At 39.4% G+C, this 24412-nt stretch overlaps 1 protein-coding gene and 1 pseudogene across 1 annotated transcript in view; one reads left to right on the top strand and one right to left on the bottom strand.

The window, feature by feature from the left end:
- LOC149303035 (SMC5-SMC6 complex localization factor protein 1-like) overlaps nucleotides 1-4076 on the top strand; it is a 42970-nt pseudogene extending 38894 nt beyond the window's left edge.
- Nucleotides 4077-13056: 8980 nt separating this feature from the next.
- The window catches only part of LOC149303034 (multiple C2 and transmembrane domain-containing protein 1-like), a 196687-nt gene continuing 185331 nt past the window's right edge, over nucleotides 13057-24412 (bottom strand). Inside the window, exons 17-20 of the mRNA XM_089481753.1 lie at nucleotides 19266-19375; nucleotides 18051-18160; nucleotides 15250-15347; nucleotides 13057-13128 (exon numbers count right to left, since the gene is read on the bottom strand). Coding sequence (XP_089337879.1) covers nucleotides 13057-13128; nucleotides 15250-15347; nucleotides 18051-18160; nucleotides 19266-19375 — 390 coding nt within the window. The remainder of the gene's footprint in view (nucleotides 13129-15249; nucleotides 15348-18050; nucleotides 18161-19265; nucleotides 19376-24412) is intronic.

The following is a 24412-nucleotide window of genomic DNA, read 5'->3' as shown; positions in this document are numbered from 1 at the left end:
GTGAATGTGCGTACCATGTATAACCGTCCTATGTGAATGTGCGTACCATGTATAACCGTCCTATGTGAATGTGCGTACCATGTATAACCGTCCTATGTGAATGTGCGTACCGTGTATAACCGTCCTATGTGAATGTGCGTACCATGTATAACCGTCCTATGTGAATGTGCGTACCATGTATGACCGTCCTATGTGAATGTGCGTACCGTGTATAACCGTCCTATGTGAATGTGCGTACCATGTATAACCGTCCTACGCGATGTATAACCGTCCTACGCGATGTATAACCGTCCTACGCGATGTATAACCGTCCTATGCGATGTATAACCGTCCTATGCGATGTATAACCGTCCTATGCGATGTATAACCGTCCTATGCGATGTATAACTGTACTACGCGATGTATAACCGTCCTATGCGATGTATAACCGTCCTATGCGATGTATAACCGTCCTATGCGATGTATAACCGTCCTACGCGATGTATAACCGTCCTACGCGATGTATAACCGTCCTACGCGATGTATAACCGTCCTACGCGATGTATAACCGTCCTATGCGATGTATAACCGTCCTATGCGATGTATAACCGTCCTATGCGATGTATAACCGTCCTATGCGATGTATAACTGTACTACGCGATGTATAACCGTCCTATGCGATGTATAACCGTCCTATGCGATGTATAACCGTCCTATGCGATGTATAACCGTCCTACGCGATGTATAACCGTCCTACGCGATGTATAACCGTCCTACGCGATGTATAACCGTCCTATGCGATGTATAACTGTACTACGCGATGTATAACCGTCCTATGCGATGTATAACCGTCCTATGCGATGTATAACCGTCCTACGCGATGTATAACCGTCCTACGCGATGTATAACCGTCCTATGCGATGTATAACCGTCCTATGCGATGTATAACCGTCCTATGCGATGTATAACCGTCCTATGCGATGTATAACCGTCCTATGCGATGTATAACCGTACTACGCGATGTATAACCGTCCTATGCGATGTATAACCGTCCTATGCGATGTATAACCGTCCTATGCGATGTATAACCGTCCTATGCGATGTATAACCGTCCTATGCGATGTATAACCGTCCTACGCGATGTATAACCGTCCTACGCGATGTATAACCGTCCTATGCGATGTATAACCGTCCTACGCGATGTATAACCGTCCTACGCGATGTATAACCGTCCTATGCGATGTGTACAGTGTTCTCGTCGCGGCTTCCCCTTGCTTAATTGTTGCTGATTTATAACACAGACAATGCTGGCTGGACGCCTTTGCACGAAGCCTGTAACCATGGCAGCACAGAATGTGTCCGGGAAATTCTGCAACGCTGTCCAGAAGTGGACCTGCTCAGTCATGTGGATGGTGTGACTCCCTTACACGACGCCTTGCTAAACGGACATGTCGAAATTGGCAAATTGCTTCTTCAGTATGGCGGTAAGCTGCGTTTCATTCTATACTGTGTTGCTTTTATGTTACACTTCAACATCCCTACTCTTTTTTCCATATTTCTTGGGATGGTTCTGGAGCATTTTTGTGACCTATGCATTTGATAACATTTTATTTATCTTTCAAGAATCAGCATGAAACATTTATTTGCTTTGTCTAGACATTTTTTAAAAGGGGACATCTTATACATTTATATGTTTAATTTAATTAGCAGAAAATCCAATAAAAGGCTCAACTCTGTTTCTCTACCAACAAGATATTACGTTTACTGGTGTAAGTTGTGTTTTCTGTTGGCCAAATATACCCAAAGAAAGACTCTTATTTCATATAAATAGTTATAGTATAATCGTTTCTTTTATATGCTAGCTTCTCCTGCCCTCTAAAGGCCACTTGGTGTCTAGATTAAAGCCTCTTCTTGGTCTTCGTCTTGAACATTCTTCACTCTTTATATTTATTGAAGTGTGATGGTGCGTCTCCTAGTTGTTTTATTTATCAACAGAGGCATGCTTGTGACATGCCAAGCCAATACCTGGCTACACTTCAATCAGTCTAAATGATACGGCAGCCAATATTAAATTACTCTCTAGCCCTGTATGGGAGATGGTTCGGCACGGACGGCTGTGCGGTTTTTCTTAGCCTTATGTGAAAAATGGGTAGCAAAGAACTTTGATGTCCTAAGGGAGGAGATCTCCGTAAACGTGCATACATCAAGGTCTTTGAACAAGAATTCTGGCAGCGTGCGGACTCATCCTTGGCTCATCCTTGGCTGTCTGACATTCTAGCAACCGGCCTCACAGTAATCAGACACAGCGGAGAAAAGCTGAATTTCAGCGCTGATGCGGGAAGTATTTAAAATATTAAAACATTCCCTACCCTAACGTGTGCTGAAATAATAATGTGCTTTCTCAAACAGTTTTGGAGATGTACTTGACCTTTGCCTTATCAGAGAGAGAAATAAGTGACTTTTTTAAATTTTTATATATATATATATATATATATATATACGTATATTTTTTGTTTTTATTTTTTTTTTAACACTGCCACCAATAATCCCTTTAAGTATTTCTTTCTACTAGTACTAACGTGCTTAGGTCCATAGCTCCAGTCTATTCACTGGGAGATGTCACTCGTTGGTCTCTGTTTATTCTTATTATGCTTATTATTGCTTTTGTTCAGCAAATAAAACAATAGTTTCCTTTGGTGTTGGGACGTTTGGATCACGGGCAGGATTGATGCTCTTTTATATATTGTGTTTTTGATACTGGGGCTGCAACTAAATTATGCACATCCATAAACAAAAAGTGTTACTGATGTGAAGTTTGAAAAGCAGTGAAATACTCCTCCTGATTGGACCGTTTCATTTGTCGCTATGGTGACAGGGTTACTGTTTAAACGGAACCAGAATCATTTTTATGTATAACCCCTATTCTTCCATGTTTATATATCTGCAAACTTTTTTTTTTTTTTTTTTTTTAACCTGGCTGTTGCGTCGCAAACATGTATGATGGACTGAAGGAGACGCCTGACACTACGCTTCATTTTCAGATCTCCAGACTGTGTCCCCCTTTATATATTAATTACCCATTAAATCTTCTGATAACTGGTGTTTTACATTAATAATGTGAGAATGAAAGATATGGTGATACTAAAACATATGTTGATTTTATATGCTAAGATTTTTATGTTAAGCGTGAAGCAATGTGTGTTGTTTTACTTTCTAATCCTAATTTGTTTGTTGTTTACCTTCCACTCACCCGCTTGACATCATGGCTTGGACATATTCTGTCTGCAAGGGACCCTTGAACCTTACTTGTCCTTTTGATTCAAAAATGTAATCCATGCCCACCATGCCAATGGCACTAAGCCTTCAAAACACTTAAGGCGCAAAAAAGGATGCGGCTCTGTGACTGAATGTGTCACCGAATGAAGAGTGACTTGTTGGAAAGGAAAAATGAATTTATATTTTTTTCTCAAAACATAGAAAAAATATTTATATATATAGATTTTTTTTGTTTTGTTTTTTAAATTCCATTTCATGTATTTTGAAGTGGCTTCCACAAACTTTGCATAGAATAATTTTTAACTAAAATCTTTTGTGTTGCAGGACCTATTATTTTGCGTCAGAAAGACGTCAATGGGAAGTTTCCACTGGATTATGTTATTTCAGCCCAAGTAAAAAAAGAACTTTTTGACATTGTCGAAATCAATGAATCAATTGAAGATTTTCACAAAAAAGCAGCGCACGAGTTTGACAAACACAAAATAGAGTTTAGCGCATTTCTGCTCTCTCGGATGCTCTTGAATTTCCGGTCTTTGTTTGGTCTGCCTTGTAATTCGCTCTCTGCGAAAACAGTTTACTCAAATGCAGCTTCCCTGATTAGTCACGTCAGGGCTAATAATACAACAAATTCCTTCTCAAACTCGCTGGTGGAGCGTTACCTTGAAGCCATAGTGACGATGCAGAACATCGGAGACCCTGTGCAAGCCTTTCCAGAGACCCTTCTGCACACAGCCGGCCTAAATTTACAGATTTTAATGGCAACACTGCGCACCTTGACTTCAAATGAACCTCTTTCACATGACCAACAAAATCCGCCTTAATTATTAATAGACGTTCTTTATACAACACTATGTATGTATAGATGGTCCATACAAATTGTTAATATATACAATTTAATGTAAGATAGTACGCGTCTATTGTTTTTGTCACACTAATATGTTGGAAGCAAACTTTTTGACAGTTCCGTCGCTTGTTTTTTTTAATCCTTTTTATATTTTAATGGAGTCTGTTTCACATGGAAACTTTTTGCCTCGTTTCCATCTTCCCCCCATGGCTGCCTCCTCTGAAATCCGTAAGTATCCTGCTGTGCATTGTAGTGCTCTGACTGAAACCCATGGGAGCAGCGTTCAGGTAGATTATTTGCATCAGGGGTTTCATACTTAAGAACACTTCCTGCCTTCAGTAGAGGCAACATGGGGAGGAATAAAAAAAGGCAGACGTTTCACTGTCTATCTCTAGTAACTAAACAATGCATCCTACAAATAGCTTGTAATAAAATGCATTGGAGTCCATGCTATGAAAATAGGGCTAGAGCGGACCTTTAATAGTATCGTAAGCTATAGGAAAACAACAGTGTATATAACATATGTAAAATATTTTCTTTAATGATCAGTTTGATTTATATACACAATATGTTGTTAATAGTTATGTCAATGTCCTACCTGCTGGGATAAGCTTGCATCTTTAGTATGTCTTCATTTTTGGTTACACCGTTATATAGCACGTGTGACGTATATAGAATGTACAGTATGTCAGCGAGGGCAGTAAAAGTAATAGGAACTTTTAAAAGTGACCTTATCACCATAGAAATCAATGGACATGTCCAGTCGGCTGACAGATAGTCGTTTTCTTTCATAATCAGAGCAATTATGGTTTTATTTTTTATTTGAATTATTTTGAAAATAATACAGTATGTACCGCACTTCACTGCCTCGGAGCTCGTATAATCTCCAGGAGTTAGTTGTAGCAATTTAACAAGCGTGTAAGTGTTATGATAAACCATACAGCATTGAAACACGTTCATCCCTAACCAGACAGATTAGCCGTTGTATACAGATCCCATTAGCTCACATAAATGTCTGTCTGCGGAATGCGTCCCATTATGTGTAACCGTGTTACCTTACGTTTCCTTTTACATCATGCCTTTCGTGTTCCCAGATTGCAGTGATTCACAAAAAGCTGTTGCCCTTCCCTAGTGACAGCACCCAATTAATGCTAGTACAACACATTTGGGTTTCATATCCTGAAAGTCTTAGTATGTTCTGTAATACGGCACCAAATATTCTTCCACAACAGAAGCCCACTCAAGCATCTGTGCAGCAGAATGTCACGAAGGACTGCTCAATCGCTCCTGATGAGCAGCATGTCTGACACAGATTCTTCACATAAAAGCCCAACAATAGACTCATCCTAATGTGTCATAATACACAGCTGCAGTTCACCAGTGTTTGGACCGTTATAGAAAATATCTATAAAAGACTATCTCTTCTTAACCGTTCTCATAAGCAGTGTTTTCTGGCTCTACCAGATCAGAGGAGACTATATGTTTTTGGTAGTTTTTCTGTATATCTTTATTAAACTAATGGACACAGGTGAGTTGAGATAAAACCTTTTTCTGGTTTAATTTTGTATGAAACGCCTGGATTTTGGATTCCCCTGTTAATGAATAAACATAGCATAAAACTAGCTGCGGAGGCCACCCCTAATTTAGGGGACATAACAAGCGTATTTTTCATGCAGGACGGATGAGTTATAATAGAATATTTGCCTATGTGATAAATAAGACTGGTTAAAGTTTTATATATTAACCAATAGAACACCTTGATTCGATTTTTATGTTTGGTAAAATGTACTTACTTCAATCCACTGTCTCTCTTGTAACATTTTGCGTTAGGTACAGAAACTAATAGAGAATCTAGATATTTGAACACCCATGACATTAAGGGTAAGTCTATAATTTAAATAATTTAAACGTTATATATATAATACAGGCAGCTATAATATAGTTTATACGTTTTGTTGATTTAATGCACTTTTTAGCTGACATCCACTGGGATGTCACAGGCACTTGTTTACATCCTATACGTCGTATTGATATGTTGTATAATATTTTAAAATAACTCTGTTCAAATATTTTAGTAATTGATAACCTTTGGCCAAATATTTCTTTCTAAATGTTGTGTATTAAAAATCTTTTCACGGTCTTGTTTAGTATTTGCTGATTTAAGGACTGGATGTGCTTAAATGATACTTAAAGGGAGACTCTGCTATCATGCACCTGTCAACCATAACATTATGACCACTGACAGGTGAAGTGAATAACACTGATAATCTTGTTATCACGGCACCTGTCAGTGGGTGGGATATATTATGCAGCAAGCAAACATTTCGTCCTCAAAGATGATGTGTTAAAAGCAGGAAAAATGGGCAAGCGTAAGGATCTGAGCGACTTTGACAAGGGCCAAATTGTGATGCAGATCTTGTGGGGTGTTCCCGGTCTGCAGTGGTCAGTACCTATAAAAAGAGGTCCAAGGAAGGAAAAGCAGTGAACCAGCGACAGGGTCATAGGTGGCCCAGGCTATTGGTGCACGTGTGGGGCGAAGGCTGGTCTGTGTGGTAAAATCCCACAGACGAGCTACTGTAGCTCAGATTGCTGGAAAATGTAATGCTGGTGCTGATGGAAAGGTGTCCGGACACACAGTGCATCGCAGTTTGTTGTGTATGAGGCTGCGTAGAGGCAGATCAATCAGGGTGCCCATGCTGACCCCTCTCCGCTGCCAAAAGTGCCTACAATGGGCACGTGAGCATAAGAACTGGACCACAGAGCAATGGAAGGTGGCCAATGAATCAGTTTCCTTTACATCACGTGGATGCCGGGTGCGCATGTGTCGCTTACCTGGAGAATACATAGCACCAGGATGCACTATGGGAAGAAAGTAAGCCAGCTGAGCAATGTTTTGCTGAGAAACTGGCTCCTGTTATTCATGTGGATGTTACTTTGACATGTACCACCTACCTAGGCATTGTTGCAGACCATATACACCCTTTAATGGACACAGTATTCCCTGGTGGCATTGGCCTTTTTCAGCAGGATAATGCTCCCTGCCACAAAGCAAAACTTGTTCAGGAATGGTTTGAGGAACACCAGTTCAAGGTGTTGACTTCCCCTTACACCTCAGCTATGTTCTGTGCAGCAGATGTAGTTGGCTAAAAACATCTTGCTCTTGATATACTTACCCTTAGTGAACGACAGAGTTGGTCTGGAAAATGCGGGTAGGGATCTGTTCAGACTCCTGTGTGCATGCGTTGCAACCTTTCCTGCCACTAACAATCGGGCAGAAGTCTTCCGACCATGGTGGAGGAGGGCAGGTGCTGCAGATTCAATCTCAGGTAAGTACATTAAGGCTTTTTAAAAAGAAATACATATTAAGGTACTCACATGGTGCCTTTTAATAAGCATTCTTCCCTAGTTGTACTGATGTATTTATGTTTTCAGTATAAATGACCCATTCGATTCATCTTCTAAACTGCAGGAGGATCACCACCAACATGTAAAACCTCTTTTGAGGCTTTTGCCCTTAAATGGTCATAAACTGAAATTCACAATATAAACTGGTCCTTGGAGACTGGAGTTGGAAAATCAGAAAGGCATATATTTTAACTTAATATATATTATGGGCATTTTTCCTACATGGCTGTTTCTGTTTCATTTGATGATTGTGTTTCCACCTACATAATAAATTGATGATTATTAGCACTTGTTTGGTATAATTGTTTAATCATACACTTAACTATATGCCTACAAAATCCCTGACTTTGTGCAAGTGTACCTAGAAGAGTTAATGCTGTTTTGAAGGCAAAGGGTGGTCACACCAAATATTGACGGTGAAGAATGATGGCAGAAGTTGGTGGTGCCAAATTCCCCTGCCCACACAATACAGCGCTGCTTTGGTAAGCATCTCTGATCCTTGGCACCTCTGTGGCAAGCCCAGAGTGTTCCCATGTATGAGGTAAGTGCCAGCCCTGTATATTATTATTGGAAATGCATGTTGTTTGTATGCCAGTGAGTGCACTCATCTCTTGTCAAAGAATTTGCATCATTACTTATCTCTAAAGTCTGCTGAATTAGAAATGTGCCCATGACTTAGGGACATTGGCCAGTTTGTGGAAATGAAGATAGTAGTAGGTTCTCAGCACTATCTTTGTAAATATTTAAGCCTTTTTCTAACACTGTCATCTCACCCTTCACTTTATGCACCATTGAGTAATGCTGTTAGCAAATAATGATTTGTGCATTGACATGTACATTGATAAACTTTATTAAGTAGTAAAGAGATCCTCCTGATGATTATTCCATCGAGTAGTGTGTGAGATATTGAGAAAGGAAGGTCTAAGGTCTTCATTGAAAGATGGTGGCAGTCAAGCAATGCATATTAAACATATTCACATCAGTAGGCTTAGTGCAGTTAGAACTCTTTTTGGTATTAAGTCCCAATCATGCTTGAAGAATTAGTTAGCTAGAGGTCATACACAGCAGTTCAATGTGGTATTAAAATATAGCTGCAAAATATTACTGTCTTTTACAGTTCTTTTTAATAAACCTTTCAAAATGACTTTGGATGCACTCTCGTTTCTGCCAGCGTGTTCCACGGCCGCTGTTTTTGATGGCACATTAATTCAAAAAGCCTGCATTTCCTGGTAGAAGAAGACATACCTTTCCATCTGCCCCCACCTACTGGTTTATGACCTTCATTGTACTGATCCCTATTATCTGTGTTTAATACCGCTTACCCTTTACTATACTGAAACACAGCCTTGCTGTAAATATACTCCCGATTCACTGATTATCCCAACTTAGTCTGCCCCAGTTGATCTGGACTCCAGATCAGAGCTGGTCTGGCGATGTCTAAGCATCCCTGCCACTTTAAGGCCAGTGGTCAGCAAATATCATACACGTGGCTGGCTGCCGGCGGGATGCACGTGGCAGTACATTACGTTTTTATGGGCTCCCAGCGCGTGGTCGTGCGTATCCAGCGTATCGTGAGCGCAAGGTAACCAGTCTGCACACAGTTAACCCTTCAACTACATGCTGTATATGTAATTATAAGAAGCACACAAAGTAAGTACCAAATTGCTTATTTTATTGCAGTCATATTATTATACAAGCAACACTTAAATACAAGTTGTATAAAGTCAGCCATAATGAATGAATGAAGGCTACTGCACACATGTTTGCTTGGTTCCTACACATTCCATCTGAAGAGTTCTCATAAAACCCCAATTTAAACACCAAGAACAGTTATTGAATATAAGCCTTGGCATTGTGGTAAATGGGTAAAGCTTCTATAAGGCTGGATAGGATATGGCTTGTGTAATAAAGTATTAATATAAGTTTGTATCCATATAGAAAATGACCTTTACTTACTTACTAGGTGAGTGTAAAACACATAATCCCATATTGGCTTCTTCCAACCACTGGCACACATAGCGTCAGTCTTTTTTCCAATAAAAAATATACTTTACAAAGCATTTCAAGCAATGCAAATGTGTCGATATGAGTTTATTACAAGATACGTTATTCTGCAGAACAATTGAAAAATAAATTTGTCTAATAATTTCTCAATAGCAGTTTTACAATCCATACAAGCAGAGATGTAAATACAATCCATATTTCTTTTCTCTTTGTAGTCTACATGTGAAATGTTTAAACGCATACATTGCTATCAAGACCCATGCAACATGGCGAAAATTAAGCTTTTTTGCCAACAAAGTGCTTTCTAATATCAAGAATAAAACTTTGTAGGTTTTCAATGAGAATAGCTTAGATATGTATGATTTTTGTTGGGATTCTGAAATAACAGGCTACTTTTTCCCCAAAGCTACGGTTCATAATTACCTTAAATATTTAATACACCAATATCAGTTTGATACAATAAAAGATTTATACCATCTCTAGTTAATTTTTGAATGGGTTTGGATTTCTCTAGACAAATATGGTTAGCATTAAGCTAAAAAGATACTTTCAGATTCTGTATAAAGTAACATTCCAATAAAAATCTATTAATTATTGTAATATAACTAACCTCTCCTACTTGCAGCTGCTATTCAGGAACAGACGTTCTCTGACTCCAGCTTTGGTATATGCAATCTCCCATGATCCGCTGCTAGCAGTGACAACATCATGCACTTTGGGTGGCCCTGCGGTGCCGCTACTCACACTTGTGCGATGCAGAGACCACAAGCTCAAAGGACGGCCTGACCCCTGCATTACTCCTTCCTAAGAAAGGGAGCAAAGACAAGCCCTCCTTGCCGTAAATCCCGCAAACCATGACATCATCAGCCATGTCTACCAGACAAAGTGTTGCCATGCTTTCCATACCCTTTATAAGGTGCCCAGAAATGGCCCATTGCTCGAAATCTGGTACGTTTACACATTAATATGGCAGTACTTCTAAATGGTCTAGATTAAGAAAATCCAGATTAAAATAAACTCTTCATGCAAAGTTTTGGTAGGTGAATCACCAGGGCAATAACATTATAGAAGTATCAAAAATATACAGATCAGCATAAAAAGCCAAACCATATTTGATGTTTTAGTTTCTTATTATAGCCAACTCTTTTTGCTTAATCCTGCTGGGTTTCCTTTCGCTTCAAAAATATAATATTGCTTGGGTACTTTTATGTAGTATCACCGGTATATAGAAATACATTCTTAGTTACTAAAGTGCGTTCTTAGTGTGGGTGTCAGAACATAAACTTCTGCACAGATGTATCCTTTTGGTCTATCTCTCCATGTTTACTATTATTATACAGCTCTGAAATCAGAAATGCTTAATCTTTAGTTATGTGTGTGGGGGGGGGGGCTCTATACATATACAACGGACTCTATCATATGATATGACAACAAACAAAAACAAATGTTCTGTTGTATTCTTGCCAAAGCATAAACCTTCACAGTGCAAATGGGACAGTTACTTGGGGAATCTCTGATCTTGCTAATCACCTCACTGAGCTGAGCACCACCAGGTATCCTGGTCTTACAAAAGGCAAGCTGCTCCTGGTTGTAGCACAGTGTTTGCTGCTGACCTTGGACCGGCCGTCCTGGTGGACCTTAACCAAAATACATCACTGCAACCAACCCAACAACCTGTGTTCCCAATGCAGAGTTAGGATGCTAGGTAAAGCATGTGCGTCTCCAAACCCTACTCTGTAAAGTGGAGTGAAGCCCAACCATCCAATCTGTAAAATATGGAGCATTCGTGAGGTTTTGGAGGGCAGGAATATTTGACCTTTGTGTAAAAGGAGTTGAGAGTACTAAAGTGTTAGAGGGCTTTGAGTGTTCCCTGCCCCCTATTTGGTTGTCTCATACCTGGTAATTTATAAAACATTTACGGCAAGAATACCACTGACAATCCTAATACAGACTCTGAGTGAGGGAATCGTACAGTTTGAGCAATCTGAGGGGCCGGCAGACACTCCCGATGGGAGAGATTTATTGAGAAGTGAAGCCTCTTTCAGACTGATGAATGCATTTTAAATTAAATAAATTTCCACAGTGCCCCCCCTTTAAGAGTGGTTTATTCCCTAAAACCAGAGTTTTCGTTATGAGGAACCATCACCATTCATCCTAGGGTGTCCACATTGGCCATGTTTTCCAGGACACATATCAGTTTTTCATACTGATGAATGATGAATAGTTAACGTGTTGCCTTGCCGTATGCGAGATGTATAGACTCATGGAAGGGAACCAAATAGCCGGTTTTACATCCTCCATACTGTCTGGGCTGTTCAGCAATATGTCAAAAATAGATGTATTCTGGAAAACATGGGCGGATGTGGTCACCCTAATTGATCTTTCCTGTAAAAAGACTAAACTTGGCATTTGCTATGCATGGTTCAGTGGGGTTTTACCTAATCAATTGATATATCCATTATGCAGGGCCAGAAGAGCCCTTCTTACTGGGTAAACTTATATTATGAAATGACTCCAGCTTCAGAGAATAAACTCCAAAGTAGCGGCGTAAAACCTGATTATTTTTCCATGTAGTCATCGGTTTTCTGTGTATTACGGTGAGTGTCAAAACTTAGCTCACTTCTAACAAAAATAAGTACTAAAAATAGATTTTTCCTTTATTCTTCGTTCACTTCAGACTGTGGGGGAGGACAGCTGGCGATAATATCAAATAATGACACCTACGGTAATTTATTAAAACCTGAACTATTGGTACGAACAATAGGATCATATTGGAACCCAGACTTGGGCATTACATGCGCTGCAGGTGGTGTCACTACAACTCCCATGAAACTCAGTCATGCTAGCTGTTGAGGTCAGAAAGGCAGCTGTTACAGGGACCCTGGCATGAAGTCCCCACTGCCAGAGAGAAGCCGCTGGCTGGAAGTAGCATGCACATGCTAACATGGGGACAGTGAGGGGTTTCGGAGACCACCCATGTACAATCAGGAATAACCACTGGGGAAAATGTTATTGGGTGTACTTCATTGTAAACATCTGCTACTTGCGTACATAGTTGTAAAATATTAAGAAACTCTGATATAGTTTACAAATATACATTAATCTATTGGCCAGGGCCCTTGTGCCTGTATCATCATATACTGCAGCTCGGCTAAAACCATCAGGCACCGAATCCAAAAGTGCAGTATTAATTCCCAACAAAAAAGTCTGCGTGCAAACATAAGTGCATATCTGAAAGCGCATCTCATTTCATAGCTGTGGGAAACATTGACATTACGCTGGATCCAGATCCAATCGTATCTTTCAGGACATCACACGGCCTGCCAGAGCAAACACATTCTCTCAACAAGGGACGAGCTTCCGAGTTTTATCAAACTAGTTTTATACAGTGATATCTGCCTTTATACAATATTTACAAAATGTCTCCATTATGGTAAAAAATAATATTATAAGGTAATGTAAAGAAGGAAACTGCACAAGAGGGCTGTAGGCTGTCTTTTTTTTATCTCTTGCATGCAGATGCCTTTCTCACTGATGCGCTGAGTTTCTTAGCTGAGATTATTTTTCTTCCTTTTGCTTGGGCTTTGGTTAGGATCCGGTTTCAGTTCACGATACTGCACCTGTTTAAACACAGAAGGTCAGCCGAAAATGGCCAAGTACAAATCGTTTCCCTTTTAAGTAAAACTGTATTTGTCTGGGGGGAAAAAGTCCAAGTCTTCCAAGCAGGTCGGGGGCTGCAGACTTGACACGAAAGCAAATGACTGAGACATAAGTATTGATGAAATGCTACAAAGTTCTTGTGTGAGCTCCTTCCAAGCACAAGGAATTACACAGAACACAAACTACTTGCAGTGTAAATATTCACATGATCTCGTAGGTCAATTTTTAAATGATGATAAATACATATAACCCCTTACTGTAACACTATTAGCGGGCTAGTTCATAACCTTTCTCTTTGTGACCTAAATTTCTCGATCCCTCCTTTAAGCTTATGTCTCTCTTTCGTATCTGTATTTGTGGTGTTTATGAAAGAATTAGAAGCTCCCCAGCAATGAACAACGATAATGATTGTATGAGCCGCATTTAGCAAGCACATATGTGATATTTTGATATTGTTGAACATTACCTTCTTGGTTCTGTAAATTATCCGTAGGTCAGGAGGGACACACAAAAATAACTGATATCCCTCAAACCGCTAGTGACTATACTTACTAGTAATTGAACTATCCAGGGAATGAGTGTTCTATATACACAAACTGTGTATTTAACGTTACTAATTAAATACACATTACTGCTTCTACTAACAACACACAATGAATGATGTGTTTCCATGTCTTTGCTGAACAGTGTGAACATTCACTTGGCTTTAATAATTGGTTGACCCTTCCTTGGAAGAAGTCACCTCAACCAAACATTTCTTTTATTTGTGGGTCAGATCAGTAGAAATTTTGGACCATTCCTGCTTACAAAGTTCAGCGCAGCAATATTCTTGGGATATCTGGTGTAAATTGCACTGTTGAGGTCATGTGAAAGCATCTCAATCAGGTTAAAGCCAGGATTCTGACTGGGCCAATCCAGAAGGTGTATTTTTTTGGGTTGAGTTACTCCTGTGCTTTGGGTGGTTGTCCTGGTGCATCAGCCAAATGTTGATCTTTAATTGCCAGACAGATGGCCTTACATTCTTCCGCAATATGTCTTTATAAACCTGGGAATTCTTCCATTGATGAAGCTGCCCAGGCCCTGAGGCAGCAAAGCAGCAACAAACCATGATGCCCCTTCCACCATACTTTACAGCTGGAATGACGTATTGATGTTGCTGTGCCTATTTTTCTCCACACATAGCATTGCAAGTTTATTCTAAACAACTCAAGCATGGTTTCATCTGTCCACAGAATATTATGCCAGAAGCGCAGTGGAATGTCCATGTGCTGTTTTTCTAATTCCGACGTGCAGCAATGTTTTTTCTTGTGCTGCTTCATCTGTGGTGTCCTCCCATGAACACCTTTCTCTTCATTGTTTGGTAGACTTGACTACAAAGATGTTGGCATTAGATTTCAGTAAACCTCACTGAGCAATCTGCGGTGTGTTCTTGCAGCCGCATTCGCGGGTCACCCACTCCTAGGGAAAGTAGGAACAGTGCTCATAGACAATTTGTCTTACTACTCAGCTTCAGAGATTTCTTTTGTTCGAGGCATGGTTCACACAATGCTTCTTGTGAGCAGCAAACACAAACTTTTTTTTTATGAGGCAGGGCAACTGTGACCAACATCTTCAATCTTGTCTCCAGATTAGCTGACTCCTGACTACAATAGCTTTTGGAGAAGTCATTAGCCAAGGGTTTGACATACTTTTTTCCACCTTGCGCTGTGAATGTTTACACTGTGTGTTCAATAAAGACATCAAAATGTATAGTGGTTATTAGTAGAAGCAGACAGTGTTTGCTTATTGTTTAGTTGAAGATCAGATCAAATTTAATGACCAATATATACAAAAATGCAGGAAATTCCAAAGGGTTCACACACTCTCCTCAGTGCTTTTGTAAGTGATATTTTTTGCTGTTTTGTGAAACTTATATAGCTCTATTCCTTTTTGATGTGCCAGTAACCGTTTTTGTGGTTCTCTGAAGGTTATAAAGTGTTATAAGATCCCATCACTGAGTTAATTACATAAGGAAACGAGTTCTGTAAGTATTGGGCATCAGTTCTCCCAAACACACATAAAATAAGGCACCAGCTACTCACCAGCTGGACATCAGAGGGAACTCTTGATAGAAAATCCAGAATCTCATTGTTGTCTATCATGTATGGACTTCGTATTTTCTTTGTAAATTTATTAATGCCTGTAAAACAATACAAAGTAGAAGATAAATGCGAGCTGGGGATCATTTCCTATGGTGCTGTCAATTAAAAGCTAACCCTTGTTATTCTCACTTTTATTATTCCCTTTACAAACATATGATGTGAGGTCATTACATGTCACAACTACCTACTTATTCCATTTGTGTCATACACCACCAGATATGAGGGGGAATCGTCATGTCATGATGCAATACGCTCACATTTCTTGTGTGACATAGCTTGTGTAATTTCTTACCAAATGACCCCCTAATAGATGACCCGTACTGAATGCCCCCCAAAATTCTAAATGTTTCTACCCCAAACAGCTAAGAGGCCAGAAGGCAGCTGTCTAAGTGTTGTGGACTACAATTATTGTTATAACTAAATTATGGCAGGGCAATCATGATGGGAGACAGCACTCTTAACAGCTGAAAAGGTACCTTTTCAATACCTCTGCCATAGGCGGGACATTGTTGGGGAAGGCATTAAGGGCCGATTTCCTAAATTTTGCATCCAGCAAGATCTTGCCTCCAATTAACTAAAAACAGAAAGCCAACTTCATTATGAGGTGCTGCCAAGTACATGACGGGGAGTATTTAAAATGCCTTTAGCTGAGGGTCAGTAAAGTCACTTTTAGGGATCTTCAGTCTTCTAGGGCAATAAGGCTCAGAAGCAACGTACTTCAAGTAAACTGTTCATTTTATTCACAAGTGCACCAAAACACCCTTTAAATCATAAAAGTCTAGCTCCCAACTGGCTTATACTTTACTGGCCCAGACTGACCAGCCCAACAATTCACTGACTTCCCTGCCAGACCCAGCTAAGCCGGGCTCCGGAGACCTCCCCAGACAGCACACAGCAGGTTTGCCACACTTGGCTTGGAGATCTTCTTCAGGGCCTCTCCTTGCCCTGGGAGCAGAGAAGAACCTCCTCTCCCCTCAACAGTCTCCCTGATTGTGAGTATATATATATATATATATATATATATATATATATATATATATATATATATATATATATATATATATAAACTAAGTGAGAGAGAGAGGCAGAGTGATGTGCGGAGTGTCCCTTTAGGATTAGAATGAAAGTCTTTGTGGTCGTGATAATCTGTGCCCTTGCACCCTAAACTAGGAACTAACAAGTATGCATATATTATAGTTAAATAGATAGCTACACAGACATTCAATATTCACAGCTTTATAATTGCTGTGTATTAGTGGTACAGCCCACACATTTCATTTACTGATTACAGCCTATAATATATAATGCAATTATAGTGTTGGTTTTAATATCCATGCAGTCAAAATATATTTGTCAAATCATCGTGTGGCAGAAAACTTGGCCCGGATCTCCGCTTTGTTGGCAGAAGTGCTGTCAGCTGGGAGATCTCAGTGTAGACCTTTGTATCTAATCAAGTCTTTGCCAACGCTTGCTCCAATCTCTTTAGTGCTGGGGTGGCGTGTCACACATTATATTAAAGTCACTGCGGCATAAATCCATTTGCACATAAAGTGCTCCTAGTAGGACAGAGATCTATGAGCTGTTTATTGTTGCAAACACATTTCCAAATACTTCTAGTTTTATAGTCTATAACAACATAGTATACTCTAAGGTTTTTATTTATTAATGTTTACAAGTGAGTGGATGAGAGATGATCCCATATAATAACAATTATAGAGTGTTCATGATGACTCACCATGCTGAGATAAATACTATAAGCGGATGTCAAGTGATATTCTGAAAAAAGGTATTCTCTTACTACTTGCGTGTAAACATTAAAGAAATACTTAGATGTACATATCCTTAACATTATTTATATTATACTGGTCCTGGGCATTCTAAGAAATGCGTGCAAGGAGTGATGTTAAATAAGATCTAAAATGATGATGATGATGAACAAAAGCAAATAAAAATATATAATTTGGGGGGAAAAAAACATAATTGTAAAAATGGCATAAAATAATCCGGTCTGTAAGGTACAAAACACCAATCGTCATGAGAGGGTTATATACATACCTGGGAACTCTACGCTTTGCCCTGAGACTCTGGTTGAATAGTTGCTTCTACGGTTCTCCAGGTTGACACCTAAATACTCCGGGTCATGGGAGCTGGGTCTTGACAAACCCCACTACCCACCCATATCCCCCCTTAAATGGGGATGTGACCCCCAACATTAGTGGAACTGCCCATGACGTCAGTGGGCCCCACACACTGATGTCAGTGGGTAGTACTGGCCACATCCAACAAGGGAAGGCTGCGGGTAGCTGAGCCTTAGCGTTCCCAGGTCTGGTTATCCAGCACACATCTGTTTTGGTGCAAAGTCTTATCACCAATGGAATTTCCCCGCTAATTTGTTGCTGCAGTGATACTCTGCTCTTCATAAATGACTCCATGTATGCATTCATGGGAGATTCCAGGGTAGGCTTTTCTGGAAGAGTGGCTTCAGGAGGAGGCAGTTCTACTCACACTTTTGGCCACAGCCAGCCCCGACAGCCATTAGTGGAAGGGAAATGGGTGCGGAGTAGGTGGGAAGTGGCCAGGTAGTGGAGGGGGTCCTGGGGGAGTAGGGCATCTTCTGGAGGCCCAGAACCTGGAGAGTTCCCCGGTATGAATATATGTTTTAACACCAAGTATCATCCTATCTTTCAGTATGTTCTGAAATCTGAAGAATAAACCATTAATTCAGCAAATGATTTACTTACCCCATGCAAGGACAATGTATCTGAGTGGAATAAAATATAGCACTGCAGTAAGGAGACAGAGGGCAATGATCGCCAGCCATGTTAGGAACGGGACCGTCCAGTTGAACGTACTGCATGAAAAATAAGAATGAGTCAAAACACCGATCAATCTTATATATCTAATGAAAGACATAACAAGCAAAGTGAAGGCTTCTTAAGGAGACACAGAGACGTTTTACTCTTCATCACATCCTCCTGAAACTGCACAAGAGGAAGTGCAGAGATAAATGATACCAAATAAATTGTATCAAGACAACATTAAAGACAATAGTGCACATGAATCATAGCTCAATATCCAATAACCCTTTCACAAGGAGTTACATGATGAGCCCTGGCCCGGAAACATAGTCACAAATTAGCACATTTTCTTAAGGGTCTTAATACAATACGTAATAAGTAAAGACAGAAGATGAGGGTCAGCATTTAATCTGTGTTTTAATTGACATATTTTTATAGATGATAACTGTAATTCTCCCTTATTCAGAGATGAACTAGACTTGACTATTGTCTAAGGCAATTCCGCGTACCGTTTTAGGGATCAGTTATGCAAATTTAAAGGAACAGACAGGTAAAAAAATGACATGGTGGTGTTTTAATGGGACACAGAATAACAGGTTGGGGAGAATCCTCTATTATTTAAATAAATAAGACAGACACCACTCCCTTGAAAATAAGAGCAGGGCTCAGACCATTACATTACTGAATAACCGCATTTTAAATTTAACTATTTCAGATATAACAGAGCAAATGGATCCCAAATGTTGGAGAATGATTGAATAGCCTATTAAAACAAAACCTAAATAATCCACTATTTCTCTACTTTAAGATGCTAATAGTGAAGCTTGACTATATTTATTATACCATACAGTATGTTCTTTTTTTCATTTACATAAAGCCACCATGGTTGCAGGGTTAAGCAGAGGGGCAAAGCCAAGCCAAATACCTGGTATTATAGTGGCTCAAAACAAACTTGCCGTATCCTAATTACCCCAAGATATCCAAGTGGCTGTATATGTAATTACAAGTAAAACGTCTGGTACTGGCCCAAAATCTTAAAAAGAAAGCAGCCCGATTGCTCTCCTGCCTGCCTTGTCAGACCTCCCCTGAACATGATCTATATATTTTGCAAGCAGTGTTGTGTTACGTTTGCAAAGAACATGCGCATTCAATACTCACTTCTTTATCCTCTCACCAATAGAGGCCACTTCATCAAGAACGCTCTGTACGCTAACACAGACTTCTTGAATGGCGTAGAGTTTGTTCATAAAACCTTTCTTCTCGCTGTCCTAAGGAGCAAATCCATGGTAAGAATAATGAGATAACCTGGGAGGTTCTACAGCTGGATAGATCATGACTTCTTATTTTGAAAAAGTCTCTATTGATCTATCTATTCATATTCTAAGATATTTTGAGTGCGTTCCATGCTTGTTTTAAGTGCCCGTGACACAACCAAGGAATGATTAAGGTTTGAGTCTTTACAGCAGGGATAATGGGTAGACTAGATGGGCCAGATGGACAGATCTGCTGTGAAATTATTTGTTCCTATAATGCTAGATATAGGCAATATCTCACATATATCACAATAATATTACACATTTAAAGGTGTTTAGAGATGATTTATAGGTCGTAAATCAGAAATCTTTTTTTAAATTTAAGTCTGTCATTAAAAATACTCCCCTGTCACATTGCTGGGGTATCTTAATGCATATGTTGCACATTCTTAGGTGATTAATATAATTTATTGATAGATATATATTATTTTTTTATTTTTCAGGGAGTATAATGACACTTAAATTGGAAGACACAAGTATATCCTTCCCTTTCGTTTTGACTTGCGTTCCATATTGAGGATTAATTTGGTGAGGCACATAAAGTCTATGCCCTTTCATATGATTTTTTTTAAAATGATTGTATTCTACTGAAAAAGCTAAAGAACATTTAAACTATATTCAGCCAAGCAAGAACCCGTATAATCTGTTCTTCAAACACTACTGGTATTTCCTTTCCTAACCAAGATGTTCTGGGACTGGAATCAATGTAATCATTTATTAAGCAGAAGCTGGAAATAATTACTACCTGGGTATCAGGCACAGATTACATGACACAATAGCTTTTGTCCGGTTTCTAGAACTGTTTTAATATTTCAGGGAAAAGACACGGGATTTTCAAAATAATGAATTCTTAGATTTCACTTTACACCAATATTTGACTATGCGTATCCAGTTTATATGCATTCACAGCATTAGCATCCTGCATTTATTATATCCTATCCTATGTCCTCAATAGTTTCTGTATTTCCAGCAAGACATCCATAACAATGTTTTTCAATGTTGCTCGTTCTCAAACCAGTTATCTTCAAATAGAAATAATTGACACTTGGCAACCCAAGCAACTGCTTAGAAACCAGGGCTACATGAAGATTTCAAATACAGCAGACCAGTGCTAGACCTGGTGAGGGCATCTCTCTGCCACCATGGCCAGAGAGGATATAAACCGCTGTCAGGACTTCTGTGTCTAGAAAAGTATACAAAAAACAAAAACTGTCTGCGCTTCTTACCCTAATAAAGTTTGCAACAAATATATAAACATAATATAAATGAGAAGTATACAAGCAAGGGGAATGGGGTTGTTCTAAGAGGGTAAGGAAGGTCTCATGGCTGTAAAGATGGATCTATGATCACTATTGTTGCTATGACCTTCCCTTGGTTTCTGCACCTGTTTTAAAGGGACACAGATCTAGCAGACAGAATATAGGTTCTATGCATTACACGCAGGTTGATGGATGTGGTATGTAGTCCACGAACCAGTAGCAACATTATCTCTTAATGGATTTTCCTAGAGCAGCCACTAACTTAGACTTAAGTAGAAAAGTAATACTTTCACAGACAATAGAGAAGGTGGAGGAAATGTTTTTGACAGATGTGATTAGTCAGGCGCACACTGAAGGAGTACACCAACCCCTGAAGTGCAGTAGACGCAAGAGCTATTGGGCACTAATGGCCAGTGTGGGCTCCGATGAAACAAGGGTGTGATGGGCACAGGTCTATCCTAACACAAGACTAAGAAATGTTTGAAGTCTTACAGCAGGTAGAAGAATCAGACAGACTCACTGGATCGGTCAAATTTTATGATTTTGACAGCGCCTCTCTAGGTTTTTGGCAGATGGTAAAAGCTTAACCCCCTAACATAGGTATTTCTGCAGCCTGAACGGCAAAGCTTTGAAATCATCAGTGGTCCAGATGTGTACCTAACGCTTAATTATCTCCTAGCAACTGTTATCAATTAACATATTCACTGCTGGAAAGCAATTTACGTTCAAACTGCATGTAAAACGACTGCCGTGTATCATTGCTGTGTTATTGTTATTGATACAAAGATGTCCTCAGGATGTCCTTATTCAGTCATTCTAACAGATCTGTGCTTTGGATATGTTTCTGTAAAATTGAATATTATTAGGAAGGGTGTAGACCCATGCTTCCCCACAATGCGCCAAACTAACAGTTTGGATGCCAGAGGGTTGCCGGGTTTAATTTTAATCTTCTATCACTTTGTATAACCTAAAATGTATCATTTTTGTATGATGACGAGCCAGATACACTGAACGTACAGCAGTGTCGGATGAAAGCATCTGCACATGTTCAGGAGCCACCTAGTGGCGGATATCTTGGCAACCTACTACAAACAAGTTAATTAAGATATTTTGGCTCAGTGCGATAACCTCTGATGCCACCCTTTATAAAACATCAAATTAAAACAGAGTGGGAAAAAAGTCTTAAGGCTTTACAAGATCACGCTAATTTCTAAATAGGATTGGTGAAGAGGCATGTTCCCAAACTGTGCGGATTGTTTTACTTTAGTTCTGCTGGGAAAGGGGTCCATATTCCCAAAGCTTCAAAGCCTTTTTTTCCTGGTATTATTTCAGCTTCCTAACAGTTTATTTACTTCAAAATGGGAGGAAATGGCTATGTAAATATTTTCTAGCGCAACATTCCGTATGACAGCGTTCACAAACAAAAGATTTTGAATTAATGCATCAATGATGTGAAAAAATACAATCTTAAAATTAAAGTTGTGATGCTATCCATATCACACTTGGGGGTGGATATTAACCGCTCTGGGTTAATCTCTGTATTGGGCTGTAGTTGGTTTCCTTTGTGCCCTCCCCCCAATTTTTGAATACGTAAGTGTTGTCTTTAATGTACATGGAAATAAAAAGAAAGTTCTCTAATGTATTTCTCAGTATGTTCCAAGAGTATGCTAGGAAAACGAATCATCTACTTAGTGTAGATCTATCCAACGATATCAGTTGCCCCTTTACTGTAATATCCTTGAAAACCCATGGGTCAAAGTCAGCCTTCCCAATACTGCTTAATTTTATATTTCAGTACGCTAAATAAACCTAGTTTGCTTTGTTAAACTATTATATATATATATATATATATCATACATCATATATACCACCAAACAGTATGGAAGCTTTAAGAGTGGACTTGATTCATTGTGACAGGTGCTTTAGGGAACTGTCACCTTCACGGCTTTCAGTATACAGAAATTCATCTACTAATGCTACATATCCTTGTGCTTTTGGTTTGATAATCATTGTAAGTGATTTGAAGATATCCGATGTAAGGGTTCCCCAGTGTATGGAAGCATTATCTATTCAGTTTCCTGGCCAGCAGTTCACTTCATCATGCTCATCCCAACCTTCTGAAGGCTGCCTCAACCAATTAACAATGTCAGTAACCTACAATCAGGAAAGAAATAACTTCTACATCGAAATTAAGGGGGTGCACATAAGGTGGGTCTTTAATACATATCTATTGTTTTTGTATTGATTGTGTCTGTTAACAACATGACATATGTTTACTTAGTAATATAGAACATGTAGGATTTAGTAAACATGACACATCTGGATCAAATGCATTTATACGATATATTTCAAGGATGAAAATTGTTAGGCTTTCACTTTTTTCTCAACTTCGCTAGCCATGTGGCTATGAAACCAATATGGATAATTAAGAATATCACTTCCTACTGTTTTTCTTTTTCTAACAAAAGCAATGACATTTTTTTTCCTGATGGCGAAAAGGATCAAATACAATGTCACTGAAATGCAATGTACTAAAACACTGACATGCGGTGAATTGTCGGATGATGCTTCAGAAGTCAAAATGTTGAATCCTTTTTTCTCTTTTTATGACCATGCAAAAGGGGAACCGTGGCTGAAACCAATTTAATTGCTTTATCTCAGCTTCTTAAAAAGAGTCAAGGAACAAGCGTCTTATTTCTAAAACCCGCGGTTTTTCTGGATGCCAGAATTTAAGAGTTTCCAGATCAACGGGATGGCACTGGCCATGTGCCACCGAATGGAACCCTACAATGTAGCATCGGCAGAGTGCAGTCTGCAGCTGCTGATAAGTCTACAACAGTTTGCTCAAAAGAAAAAGAGAACCTGTTTGATTTGCAGATTTCACAATTTCTTCCAATAATTTAACACAGCCAGTATGGGCTCCAAGAGAAAAAAAAAAGGGGTCATCGTTCACTTAAACCCTGCTGTCTGTTTCAGCTGCCGTGAACATAGATTCCGAACACAAGAGCTTTTTTATCATTAAGTTCTGCAGGATACTTGTAAACTTAAAAGGTGAGCGACAATTAGGTTTTATATTCTCACAAATCCTAGCATTGTCAAAGATTTGTCCTCATGCCCCCGTTCGCCCCCTGGTACTTGGATCTTTTGAAGTCATTATTACCGTAGACGAGCTCTCGGAGATAAGAGGTCAACGCGTAAGATTTGTGAAGACAAAAATACTCTTGGAGGCTTTCTTTCACTTGAAAGTTTTCTTCTCCAACATTTCATATTACTTGGGACTAGCCACAAAAGCACTGACAAAATGTACGCAGTTCTTTTAACAGAGATTGTTATATCTTGCTAAGCATTAGGCCTGAGTCTAGGTCTCATTGTATAACCACTTAACTATTTGAGGACTGGAGGTTTAGGCTACGGAGGCCTTCCAACACTGGAAGCCTTTTCATAGATACAACGAACCCACGTGCTAGCGTTTATAATGCACACGGTGCTGTAGGGCCCCAGTTGTCTTAACCTTGGCCTAAGCATGGCTAGTTCGAGCCCAGCAAAGCCACTCTCCCAGATGAGGGGGAGCTCTGGGTAGCCTACTCTGGAAAGTTCCCAAGAATGATTATGTACAGATATTCAATACAACCCACAAATAAAATGTACATCACACACCTTTGGCCTTGTTAGACAACGTGAAAGTAGTGCTATGTCAGCTCCATCATTGGTGGTTTGGATTACATTAAAGCAC

Source organism: Sceloporus occidentalis, unplaced genomic scaffold (genome assembly GCF_023333645.1).
Source record: "Sceloporus occidentalis isolate IW3139 unplaced genomic scaffold, rSceOcc1.0.p SCAF_16, whole genome shotgun sequence".
In the NCBI taxonomy this organism is placed as follows: domain Eukaryota; kingdom Metazoa; phylum Chordata; class Lepidosauria; order Squamata; family Phrynosomatidae; genus Sceloporus; species Sceloporus occidentalis.
Note: the sequence above shows the minus strand (reverse complement) of the source record. Positions and strands in the feature narration are given on the sequence as shown.